Here is a 12,878-nt window from a genome sequence, read left to right on the forward strand (position 1 = left end):
GAAAGAAGGCGAGGTTGTCAGAATACAAGCTAACTTGAGGGCTAATCCACATGGAGCCCCATTTCCATCTGTCCTGTTTGCCATCATTCATTCCCTAGAGACTAAAATGGACAATGTGAAATTTGAGCGGGCCACGAACAAGGAGTATATATCGGAGGTGGTGACCCTTTGAGAGCTGTATGCAACGAAATTTCATTTTGATGTATGCCGATTGGTGTACATTCAAAGTGACAATAAAGTTATCATCATCATTAAAGGCAGAATTGCAAAGAGGGTACTTCCAAATACAATTGAATATGAACTTCATTAAAGAGCATATATTTTTGTTTTTTTTTAAATAAGCATACAAAATTATTGTTTTCATGCCTTGAGTTGCTGTCTTCCTATTTCAAGACCTGTAACTAGGAAGTTGGATGAACTTGAATAATGTGACCTGTCTGGTCTTCTGGAGCATGATGCCTTACTAAGCTACTTGTAATTTGTCAATCTGGATTTCACTCCATCTTTGCTTAAAGGCACAACTATGGTGGTCATTTTAAAGAAATGACCACTGCCCCTTGAAAGCCGCTGAAAAATAGATTTTGTTGGTTCCACTTTTCTTCTCAGAATATCTTCATGAAGAGTTTGGCTTAACTCATCACCAAAAAAGTCATCAATAAACTCACATCCATCCCTTTCATTTTTTTCTTTTTTTAATATTTGTTTACATCTGTACATAGCAAACACTCTAGTCCTCAACCCTGACTTTCTTCTATTTATTTCTAACTGCAGAGTGTAGATGAACAGTAATAGTAAATAAGAATAGTCAAGACTAATTTGATGGATCATTTCTCTGAGTATATAGTAGGCATCTAATATTTTTTTTTATTTGGAAACCATCAAAAGGAAAACCAAAAAAGGAAAAAAATACCTTTGATTGCAAGTAGATGTTCTAGATCAGACATGTCAAACTTGTGATGTCACGTGACATTGCACAATGTATCAGGACGGTTTTGCCATTAAAGGCAATGGGGTGGGTGCGGCTTCCAGATGATGCATCCGGCCCACGGGCCAGCAGTTTGACACCCCTGCTCTAGATATATATAGCTGTAGGAAGTAAACCTAGTTTCAGCCTCTATATGTATTTTATGCTTCTTCAGAGACAACATAATATCACCTTCCCCTTTTTACTAGATCTTTGTGGCTCAAGATGACTAAATACAGTTGCTGTCCTGATCAGTTGGCTTCCTACAAGTATTCCATGGTTACTTGGCTACCCAGGTTTGTTGCTATGCATTCCATTCTAGGCCATCTGAAAAAAGTCACACTATATTAACGAACATGTACACACAACAGAAAAAGTTTATGGCCCACTCTCCTATTTTGTAAAAAATTTCTTCCTGCTTCTTGATGTTCAAAGTGAAATGCTGACAAGTAGGAGCAATATTCAGTGTTCAGCAGTCAACCCCAAAGGCCCTTTCCCTCTAGGCCCATTCCCAAGACATATCTGGATCCACCACAACACTCCCCAGGACAGTTTGGATAAAGCTTGCCATGAGATCTGGAAGAGAGTCCAAGGTCTCCCTGAGGAACTACAGCCCAAATCTTCATCACCTCTTCTGCAGGTTAGCTGTCACCCTATCACCTCTTCAGAGGCTCTACTACAAGAAGACAGCAGTAGTACTCACAACAGTTCTCAAAAAGAGTGAGTGTTTTTGTTATTTTTTAAAAAAATGCTTTTTTTTAATAAAATGAGAATAGACTTCTTTCCAAAGATATTGTCCTGTAGAAGATTTACCTAACTAGAGATCTCATACAATGACTGAGTTGGGAAAAAGAGGCATATTTTTTTATAAAACCCTAAACATTTAGAGCCATTGGGGGCCTGAAAGGATTTCACTTGGTGTGTCCACAATAGTTGTGATAGACAGTTGAGTAATAATCCCTGGAGCCTCAACTTATGGACCCTTCAAAGAATGACTAAACTGAATGATAAATAAACAGTCATGGTGAATGTAATTCAGAATACCTATTGTAGAGCTAGTTTGGTCTAGTGGTTAAGGAACCTGGTTTGATATCAGGAGATGGTGTTGCAGTCCAACTCTAGGCATGAATACTGGCTAGGTAACTTTAAGCCAATAATGAGACAGTGAGTTCTAATTCTGCCATAGATAAGAAAGCTGTCTGGGTAACTTTGAATCAATAACCAGGGAGCTGCGAGTTCTAGTCCTATCTTAAATATGAAAGTTGTTTGCATGACTTTGGACCAGTCATTCCCTATAGCCCAACTTTGCCCAGATTCACCTGGTACGCCAGTTGCGCCCCTTTCTGGACCGAGATGCCCTACACACAGTCACCCACGCACTCGTTACCTCCCGTATAGTTACTGCAATGCTCTCTACATGGGGCTGCCCTTGAAGACCACCCGGAGGCTCCAGCTGGTGCAGAGTGTGGCTGCACGGGTAGTGATGGGAGCATCCCGATACTCCCATATTACACCCCTCCTACGTGAGCTGCATTGGTTACCGGTTGCCCTCCGGGTGAGATTTAAGGTGCTGGTACTTACCTTTAAAGCCCTACATGGCTTAGGCCCAGGATACTTGCAGGACCATCTGCTGCCGGGAACGAATTCCCATCACCCAGTACGCTCACACAGAGAAGGCCTCCTCAGGGTACTGTCGGCTAGACAATGTCGGCTGGCGACCCCCAGGGGGAGGGCCTTCTCTGTGGGAGTGCCAGCCCTGTGGAACCAGCTCCCCCCTGAGCTTCGGGTGGCCCAAAATCTCCGGTCCTTTCGCCACGGCCTCAAAACACTCCTTTTCCACCTGGCTGACCTGGACTGACAGGGATTTTAATTATGTTTTCAATTTTTAACTCTAACTTTTAATTTATTTTAATTTTAATTTATTGTACAGAGGCCTTTAATTTTAATTTTGTCTTAACTTCTGTATTTATTGTATGTTATTGTTGTTAGCCGCCCTGGGTCCTTCAGGAGATAGGGCGGCATATAAGTCCCAATAATAAATAAATAAATAAAAATAAACTCACCTCACAGGGTTGTTGTGGAGAAAAATAGGAGAAGGAAAGATTATTAGCTATGTTTGCCTCCCTGACTTCTTTAAAAATAATAATGGTGGAATAAAAAAATACCTAATTGTAAACAATCCAATACTATTATTTCATTTAGGGGAAAAAATAGGATGCAGGTAAACCTTTTTAAGGAAGTTTTACAATAATCATAAACACTGAATATAAAAAATCAGAATACATAGCTTGGAACCTGAATATTTCACAATCACTTTTTCTCTTGCCTGCCCACCCAGAAGAAATACTTTGTTATCAAATGCATAAACATTCACACCTAAATAGAGAATAATTTCGATAAAAGTGCCCCAACTGTAAAATAGTCTCCCTGTTCAGTTACACTTGATGTGGAATCTTCTTAGCTTTTAGCGTCAGCTGTAAAGCTATTTATCTGACCAAGCTATTGGTTGAACTTATGTTTCTTGGTCATTTAGTATATTGCTCTTGCTTTTATGATGCTATTTTTTAGGCTTTAAGTAGTGTGATATTTTTTTTTACCATTTTATTGGTTCTGTTGTATTGTATGTCATTTGGGGATTACTTTTAATGGAAAGTGGGAGAATGCTTTTATAATGAATAAAATAAAAATAACATTAAAAACCACTCAAGAAAATCTAGAGAAAACAAATAGGCCACCTAATTTATAGGCAATTCTGGTATACCAAGAATGGTTTCTTGTTTAAAAGAGAAGTATCTCATATATCTTTCATTTTTAGTAGTCAAATAGCTTTTGCAATCCCTCTACCAAAACACACAAATGAACAAAACCGAACACCAAACAATCAAATGGGTAGTAGATAATTTATCTCCCCAACTTTGGAAGTTTTTCCTGACACTCTGGGGGGATCTGTGCACAAGTGAGTGTGTGTATCCAATTCAGATTGTTTGATAATTTTGATTTAATTTTCCTCTGGAATCATAGAAAAGCAATGTCTTAATGGAATTAATGCAGTTAATGGAAAGGATCAAAAAGCACAATGAACAAGATTAAAAAAGAATTACAAATGTGATTCTTCTAATGTAATGGACATTCTACCCAACTTGCAAATGCTTTCACAGCAGTTTACAGCCTCATGTTGACATAAATCCATGTCTGAGATTATGCAAGCAGCTAGAGGATGCATCAGTACAGGTCTTAAATTAAAAAAGAAGCAAAACAAGTCTTTCATAGAGGAAAATGAATGAAACTTATAGAGGAGCATTATAAGGAATATCTGAGGAGACAGGCAAGAAATTTTGTCAAAATTCCAATAAAATAGATATCTTTGAGAACAGTCATAAAGCAAAAAAAAAAAAGTATGAATAATTTGTAAGTGACCATTAAACAGAAAGATGTGGAGTTATCCTGCTGAACAGGATGTTGAACGCTAATAGTGTTGCTCAGATAACGTATATGTGTGGTGTACACTTCAGTAGAATCAGTCAACTGCCTTGGACAATTGATTGGGCAATGAATTGTTAAATCATTTCTGCTGTACATTTTTACTATCTAGGAGGAGGAAACATCCCATCAGATCTTCTGCCTTAATGCCAAAATAACTAATCTAGTCTTGGGGTAGGCAAATGTAGAACTTGCTGTTTTACCCGGGCACAAATAAGCTAGAATTTGGGGAGAGTTTAATATTGTTTTGGTATAAAGAATTTATCAAATTCTTTCTAAGTCTATATGTGAAATAAATTGTAGCTTCCCTTTAACGATTTCCAGATTTTTATGATGCAAAATACATTTATCTATCCCTGAATATGATCTTCTAAGCATTAGGGAACTGCATTGATTAGGCAGTTTATTAAGAAGAACAGGGTGCAACAATACATATATTCTAATATATAAGTATGCAAATTGATAAAATCTGTCCAAATATATTTACAAATGTTTTTGAGACTTCCCTTGATCTGAAAAGCAACGTGGAAATACTGATGATCATTAAAGTGAAGAATTTTTTTTTTCCCACCCAAAACAGCAAGAAAACTATATTGAATTTTCCTCTTCATATTTAAGCTGTTCATTTTAGCCACTGATATAGATTAGATAAATATGTTTAGATTGTGGTAACACCATGATTAAAATATGTATAATCAATTTTAAATGGTGTTTGTGTTACTCTGTTTATCAACATTCTGCATTACATAGAAACACATGCATATTTGCATATTTGCTTCTCACACAAGAAATTTTTTCATTCATTCCCTATCATTCAGTTTGAACTGAAGAAGCTTGTTGGATGAGAAGCGAAAGATTTTCAAAAAACCAAAACCAAAAACAAGAAAGTCCAGTTGCCTTTTGGAAAAAAAAGCACCTTTGGGACAATGTCTGAATATGTTCTTTCCGCATCAGTTTGTATTTTTTTAAAAAGTCTTCATGAAAATGCATTCTTGAATAAGTTCTTCTCTAATATGCACATTATTTTTCCAAGCAATTTGCTTTTAATACTGGACTTTCACAGACCTTTCCCATAATGTGTGCACTTTATATGTGGTTTTTTTTTAATGAAAGCATTGCACGACAGAATTTGGAGAAGTGTGAAAAATGAAGACATTTGCATTCCACTTTGTACATTAGCTCAGGAAGTCTAACATTTATATTGAAAAGTGACCCAAACATTTTTCCCCCTAACCCTAATGATTAGAGATGCTTCTCTTTTGGCAACAGCTGCCATCAGCTTATCTAAAAGCAGACCTGAATAATTCAAAAAGTATGGAGCTGTTTAGCAAAATGAAATCATAGCCATCTGCCTTCAGTGAATCTACTTAATTCTCTAGAGGCCAGGAGTATGCATGTTATTCCTAATACATTGGAGGAATGATAAAATATGAATGCAATAAGCAATAATGCAAGTGAAGTATGAAACATTTACAGCTTAGGGGAAGAGGATCTATGTTCTTTGTACAAGTTCCTCAATCCAATTCCTGCCATCTCCAGGTCAAAATGGGAAATATTTCTGTTTTGCAGAGCTACTACTGTAGTCATAAAAGCAGAAAATGCAGTGCTAAAAATTTACCATATGTGAGGCAGTTGTGAGTTCTATTCTACTTGGGTGACTTTGGCCAATCACAGAAGACCATGAGTTCCAGTCCTGCCTTAGGCATGAAAGCCAGCTGGGTGACTTTGGGCCAAACACCAGTAGATGGTGAGCTTTAGTCCTGTTATAGACATGAAAGCTAGTTCGGTGACTTTGGGGCAGACCCTCCTAGTCCAACTCAGTTCAAAGGACAACTTGCCATTCCCAACTTGTCATGGCTTTCTCACTGCTGTTAACTTGCCATAGTCATTTTTCCATAGCCAACCTGGCACAGCCATCTCACTGTAGCCATCTCACCATAGCCAACTCACCGTTGAACAACTCACTGCAGGACAATCCATGCAGGATAACTCAAAGCAACAAATGTTATTCACCACTGTTTCTTCTACCTTATTTCCATTTTTGTCAATATAAATAATGTTCAAAAACAGTGGTAGATAATATTTATCATGTTGAGTTATCCCATATGGAATTGTCCTGTGGTGTGTTGTCCAAAAATGAGTTGTCTCACAGCAAGTTGTCTGCCATGAGATGGCCGTGCCAAGTTGGCCAAGATGAGTTGGCTGCAGCAAGTTGTCCCATTCCATCACAGGATTGTTGTTTTGGGGAAAACAGGAGGAGGAAGGAGAAATATGTATGCTTCTGCCTTGAGTTATTTATGAACACAACAGACATGATTTTAAAATCTAAAATCAGTTGTTCTTCTTATAACACTTTGCATACTCAATATACAGTTATTATTTCAATAGACAAAATGCTACATATAATTATATTATATTATATTATATTATATTATATTATATTATATTATATTATATTATATTATTATATTATATAATATTATATTATATTATTATATTATATAATATTATATTATATTATATTATATTATATTATATTATATTATATTATATTATATTATATATTATATTATATTATATTATATTATATTATATTATATTATATTATATTATATTATATTATATTATATTATATTATATTATTATTATATTATTCACAAATCAGGAAACATCAGAATAGTCCAAAGAGAGCTCGTGTTGAATAGTGATAAAGTAATAGACTAGAAATGGGGAAACCCAGATTCAGGTCCATTCTCAGTAATGGAAGCTGACTGACTTCTAAGCCCAAACTCAAGTTTCAGAATATACAGTTTTCAGGTCATTTAAAAATGCCAGTTCAGGGTTAAAATGACCTATTTTGAGATTTATTTTTTTTTATGACTGGGACATTCAGAATGATGCCATTTGAAATAACTAAGCATTATTTCAAAATGATTTGCTTTGTTTTGAGGTCAAGATGCATTTTGTTTTGAATCCGAAAGAATTGAAACAGCTGTTTCAAAGTTGAAATATTTCAAGATGAAAATTCAACCCCTGAATAGTATATGTAATTGTTATTATAATATCCCTCTGTTGATTTACTTTTGGTAAAAAATGAAGGGTCTAAAATGTGCTGGACAATGGCAGGAGGAAAAGTATTGCACTCTCTTAGATTTATAAAACATTTGTTGATGCTCACTTTTCTACTTGCTCTGGAACACTGATGTGATATTATTTCTCCTTTATTACATGGATCAGTATTACAAATAAAGAAAAGAAATTGCTACTGAAAACCCATTTCCCAAAAGTATTATGTAACAATAAGGCAACATATCCAAGAGTAAGTTTTGCAGAACTGTATGGCTTGTTAAAATGTTTTGCAACTTGAAATGTAACTGAAAAATCCTGTAAAAGATAATGTATCTACAATTTATCTGGTCCTCAAATTTGGGAATAAGGGGGAAGATCAAAGCATGCCTCGGAATATCACAAAATAGGGAAGATATGGGCAAGAGTTTCTACCTTCCTAGAGCCACTAAGACAAAGTTTCTGACAATAAACAGTGCAAAGGGAAGAATATGTTTCTAAAAGCTTGCCTACACTTACTAAGACTGTGAAGATACCCCATGGTAGAGTTTGTGGCAGTCTTGCATTTGGTGGTACAATTCAAAGCATTAACCAAGACTATGTAATTCTGGTATGACATCAAATGATGGAAAATTACTTGAATATACCTAATGGCAGTGGATAGGTTTGGAGAATCCTAAAAACTGGTCCAGAAGTTAGGATGTACCTCATCAGATAATTCTCAGCCCAAGTTTCAGGTAGCTCCAATACTAAACTTGTTGCCAACCCCAAATTCCAATTTTCATTCTAGATTGAAAACTAATTTAAATTTCAAAAATTGTCCATTGCTTGTCACTTAATTGTACTACAATAGAAATAAATTGTTCAAACCACTTCAGCAATCTACACTATTAGTTAATGTGCAGCCTTTTTCACTCTTTTTTCACCCTTCAAGGTTTTTTCCCAACTGTACTTAGAAGAAAAAGGCAGTGCAATTACCTAAAAGTGCAATATAGTTTGTCTTATTTTGAAACAGAAACAAGTAAAAATTATAGTTTTGTAGCTAAAAAATTTCTAATCCTATATTCTTCCCTGATTCTGCCCCATCTTAAAAAAAAACTCCAAGCACAAATATCTTAGAAAAAGTTTTGCTACAGAATTCTCCTTTTCTCCCCCATCAGTTTGAAGACATTTTGATTTAAAAATATTTGAAAGAAGAAAATTCCACAGAGATCTGTAATATCAGAATATGAGCTCCTTGCACTTGTTTAGAAACAAAAGGCAAATGCATATCAAATGAATGGCATATCTTGCACACTCCTCTGTTTCCAGCCCCTTGTAATCTTTTTACACTTTCTTTTCATCATTTAAATCTAAAGAAAGAAATTCCAAGGAAATACCTTCCAGGGGTCTTTTCATTCAAGATACCATTAAGGAAGAGTTTTCCCCATGAAAAACTAATATTTATCGGTTTTTAATTTCCTGTAGAAAATTACTCATTTATTTCTCTGCCTTAATTGATCATTAAGGCTACAGCCTTCATCTTCTCATCAGATTTCAAACTGTCCCTTGCTGAAACTTTTGGGGGAAAATAAAAATAGTGGAAGCATTTGTCAATGCTTATTTGAACTTTTATTTGAACTTTTCAGCTCTTGTTACTGGCCCAAGGCTATACTGGTTAAAGCAAAGAAGAAAACACAATCCAAGGGAAGGGGGCTGCCCCTACCCTATCAAAATCCATCACTGTTGATCCAACTGATGAGACAAAGGGATCAGGATCAAGAGGCATAAAGTTAGTATTAATCATGCAGACATCCCATTGCAGGGAATAAATTGCATGTCATTTATCTTTTACCTTTAGATCAACAAAACACCCATTGAGTCATTGGGGTGACAGAAAAAAACTTTGATTCAGTTTCATAATTCAGCCTGAGTTAACTCAATATGTAGATTCACCTCAATCATTTTCTAAGTGAAATTTTGAACTGAATTTTTGCACAGCCTGTCTCTAACCCTGTGTCTCTGAACATCCTATTTTAATCTTTGAATGAGTTAATACAATATAATGAATTCTAAAACCAATTTAGATGAAGAGAATTTCTGTGTTCATGGAACACACTATGCTCAAAACAAATACATCACAGGATTAGCATAGGGGCCTCAAACTCTACCAAGTAATTTCCTTTTGCAAGCAACAATATTTGGAGCAGCTATTATATTATTACGCTATTATTCATCATTTTAATCATTGCCTATCCACCGCAGGATGAAGGCCTCTTCTGCATGTTTCCAACCAATACGGTCCTGAGCTTTCTTTTGCCAATTGGGCCCGCAATACTCGCTGATGTCGTCAATCCATCTTGTTTTAGGTCTCTTTCCTGGATACTTTTTATCAAGTGAAATCCATTCTATGACTGCCTCAGTCTACCTGCCATCAGTTCTTCTTGCTCTGTGACCAGCTCATTTCCACTTCAATTCTTTTGACTCTCTTGATTATATCATATACTTTCATTTGTTTTCTAATTCATGTGCGGGTCTATCTTGTCTTGTAATACTGAGCATATATCTTTCCATAGCTCTTCGTACCACTCATAGCTTTTGTATAGATTGTGAGGCTAGTGTCCATGTTTCACTGGCATATGTTAAAGCAGGTAGTTCACACTGATCGAAAACTTTTCTCTTCAGGCATCGGGGGAGTTTGTTCTTGAAAATTACATTTAGCTTGCCAAATGCCTGCCAACCACATTTAACGTTCCATTCAATTTCCTTTATTGTATCACTTTCCATTGAGATCCATTGGCCAAGGTATATGTAGTGATCTACTATGTCTAGATGATGATGATGATGATGGTTGTTATTATTGTTGTTGTTGTTTTTGGAAGGGACCTTTGAGGTCTTCTAGTCCAACCCCCTGCTCAGGCAGGAAACCCTACACCGTTTCATATTTATAATATTATTCTATTATTAAATTGTTCTGTAAGGCTAACACATGAAACATCACATAGAAAAACAGGAAAGGAAGTACTCCAGGGAGAAGAACATCATGGCACAAGTGCCTAATGCCTCATCTAGACCTAGCTTGGCTGATTTCTCAGGTTTTAGTCAGGTGGCCATGCAGTTCTCATAGCCTCTTATACCAAGCAGCATCATTGTCAAAGAAAGGAAGGAAGGAAGGAAGGAAGGAAGGAAGGAAGGAAGGAAGGAAGGAAGGAAGGAAGGAAGGAAGGAAGATCTGCTCAGCAAGGAGAGAGAGAAAAAAAAGAAAAAAATAAGATTTGGGCAGTTCTTAGTGGAATAGGTTTCCTAAAATATATCATTACATATAAACATAGTAATAAAACCAAATATTTCCAGGTAATAAAAATTGCTGTCAACTTTGTGGCCAAAGTGAAATATCTGTTTCACAATAAATGGGTTTTTAAAAAATATTGAATACATTTATGTTTAATGGCATGCTGTGATATTCTTTGCTTTCAACTTGCTGGAGACATTTCTATCAATGTACAAAATGGCTTCAGCATTCCACTCCTCAGATTAATGAACTAATCTTCATGTGGCATTTCTGATGATTTCAGATTGAGGCTCCTGGCTTATCATCCATGACTGTTCCCACAATACACTGACCCATGAAGAAAACATTACTTTTAGAACCAGTGAGGTGAGGGAAAAATGCAACCAGAAAAGATTCCTAATGTTAAATGATAGGACATTTTAACCTTAATGTAATGAAATATCACCTTAGCACAGAAATAGATGAATGCATTTCTAAAATTTTATCCCTTTGTAACTATGAGAATTTAAAAGAAAAAAGAAAACCCTCACACTAAGCAACAGAAAATACCTTGAGCTAAGAAAACGAATCTTTATTTGTTAAACAGATTCCAAAGTCCTTTCAAATTGAACTTGAAGCAGATCATTTGCATAAGTCAATATGTTGAAATAATTACAGGCCACCAGATCATGGTATACACAAGGTGTAATCTTGGCCCTAAATGCTACTACAGATGATAAATTGAAGGGACACATTCTATATTCGGCAGGAAAGTGTGGGGTAGGACCTTGATCTTGATTTAGAGGAACCATAATGAATTGAGGGCATCTACAATGTATACTTGTGCTTCTAAGGTCAGAAAATTATAAAATGAGAAAGTAAGAATCCTTTTCATTTTGTTCAATGAAATTTAATCTCATGCCTCACTGGATGATAACTGGGATTTCTTTTTTTTCTTTTTTACCCCCTTCAAGATATGGACAGCATGGTAGTTCATTTTTCATCTTCATCAGGTCTGAATGAAGTAAAAAAATATCTAACTTTAAATATTTGTTCGCAATTTCAAGAAAAATCTGGCTAGTTTGTGGAACTCATATTAAGTCAGAGAAAGATAGTTCAGGACACATGTAATTCAGGATCTGTGCGAAGAAGTTGCTCAGCAAAACCTTTTAGCATGAATGAAAAATGTTATAATATTTGACACACTTGCACAACTGCTTCAAAAGCTTTCCCTGAATATGTATAAACTATACACTTCATTGGTCTGGCAAAGTAGGGAACTACCAGATGACTGGAAGAGAGCTGATGTAGTTCCCATATTCAAAAAAAGGGAAAAATAGATCCAGGAAACTTCAGACCTATCAGCCTGACCTCAATACCTGGAAAGATTCTGGAAAAGATAATCAAACAACAAATCAGCGAACACCTTGATGCAAACATAGTTATCACTAAAAGCCAACATGTGTTTGTCAAAAACAGATCATGCCAGACAAATCTTATTGCATTCTTTGACCAAGTGACAAAACTAGTGGACCACAGGAATGCTGTAGATATAATTTACTTGGACTTCAGTAAGACATTTGATAAAGTAGATCACAACCTACTACGTGATAAGATAGAAAAATGTGGGTTAGATAGCATCACCACCCGATGGATTCGTAGCTGGCTGACAGGCCGTACTCAGCGTGTGGTCCTCAATGGAACTGCATCTACATGGAAGGAAGTCTGTAGTGGGGTGCCCCAGGGCTCCGTTCTGGGCCCAGTGCTCTTCAACATCTTCATCAACAATTTGGATGAGGGGATAGATGGGGAACTCATCAAATTTGCAGATGACACCAAGCTGGCAGGAATAGCCAATACTCCAGAAGATAGGCTTAAGATACAGGAGGATCTGGACAGACTCGAACACTGGGCACTATCTAACAAAATGAAATTCAATTGTGAAAAAGTAAGATTCTACATTTAGTCAGGATAAATCAAATGCACAGGTATAGTATAGGTGGTACCTTGCTCAATAGTAGTAACTGTGAGAGAGATCACGGAGTCCTAGTGGACAATCACTTAAATATGAGCCAGCAGTGTGCTGCAGCTGCCAAAAAAGCAAACACAGTGCTAGGC

The 12,878-nt window shown here is 36.1% G+C and overlaps 1 protein-coding gene across 1 annotated transcript in view; it reads left to right on the plus strand.

Annotated features, from left to right (window-relative positions):
- Positions 1 to 1,403: 1,403 nt before the first annotated feature.
- Positions 1,404 to 12,878, plus strand: part of LOC310644795 (uncharacterized protein C1orf94) — a gene marked incomplete at both ends in the record, with an annotated part of 37,452 nt that continues 25,977 nt past the window's right edge. Inside the window, one exon of the mRNA XM_083370103.1 lies at positions 1,404 to 1,684. Within this exon, the coding sequence (XP_083226229.1) occupies positions 1,404 to 1,684 (281 nt within the window). The remainder of the gene's footprint in view (positions 1,685 to 12,878) is intronic.

Source organism: Vipera ursinii (genome assembly GCF_947247035.1).
Source record: "Vipera ursinii genome assembly, chromosome: 9".
Taxonomy (NCBI): Eukaryota; Metazoa; Chordata; class Lepidosauria; order Squamata; family Viperidae; genus Vipera; species Vipera ursinii.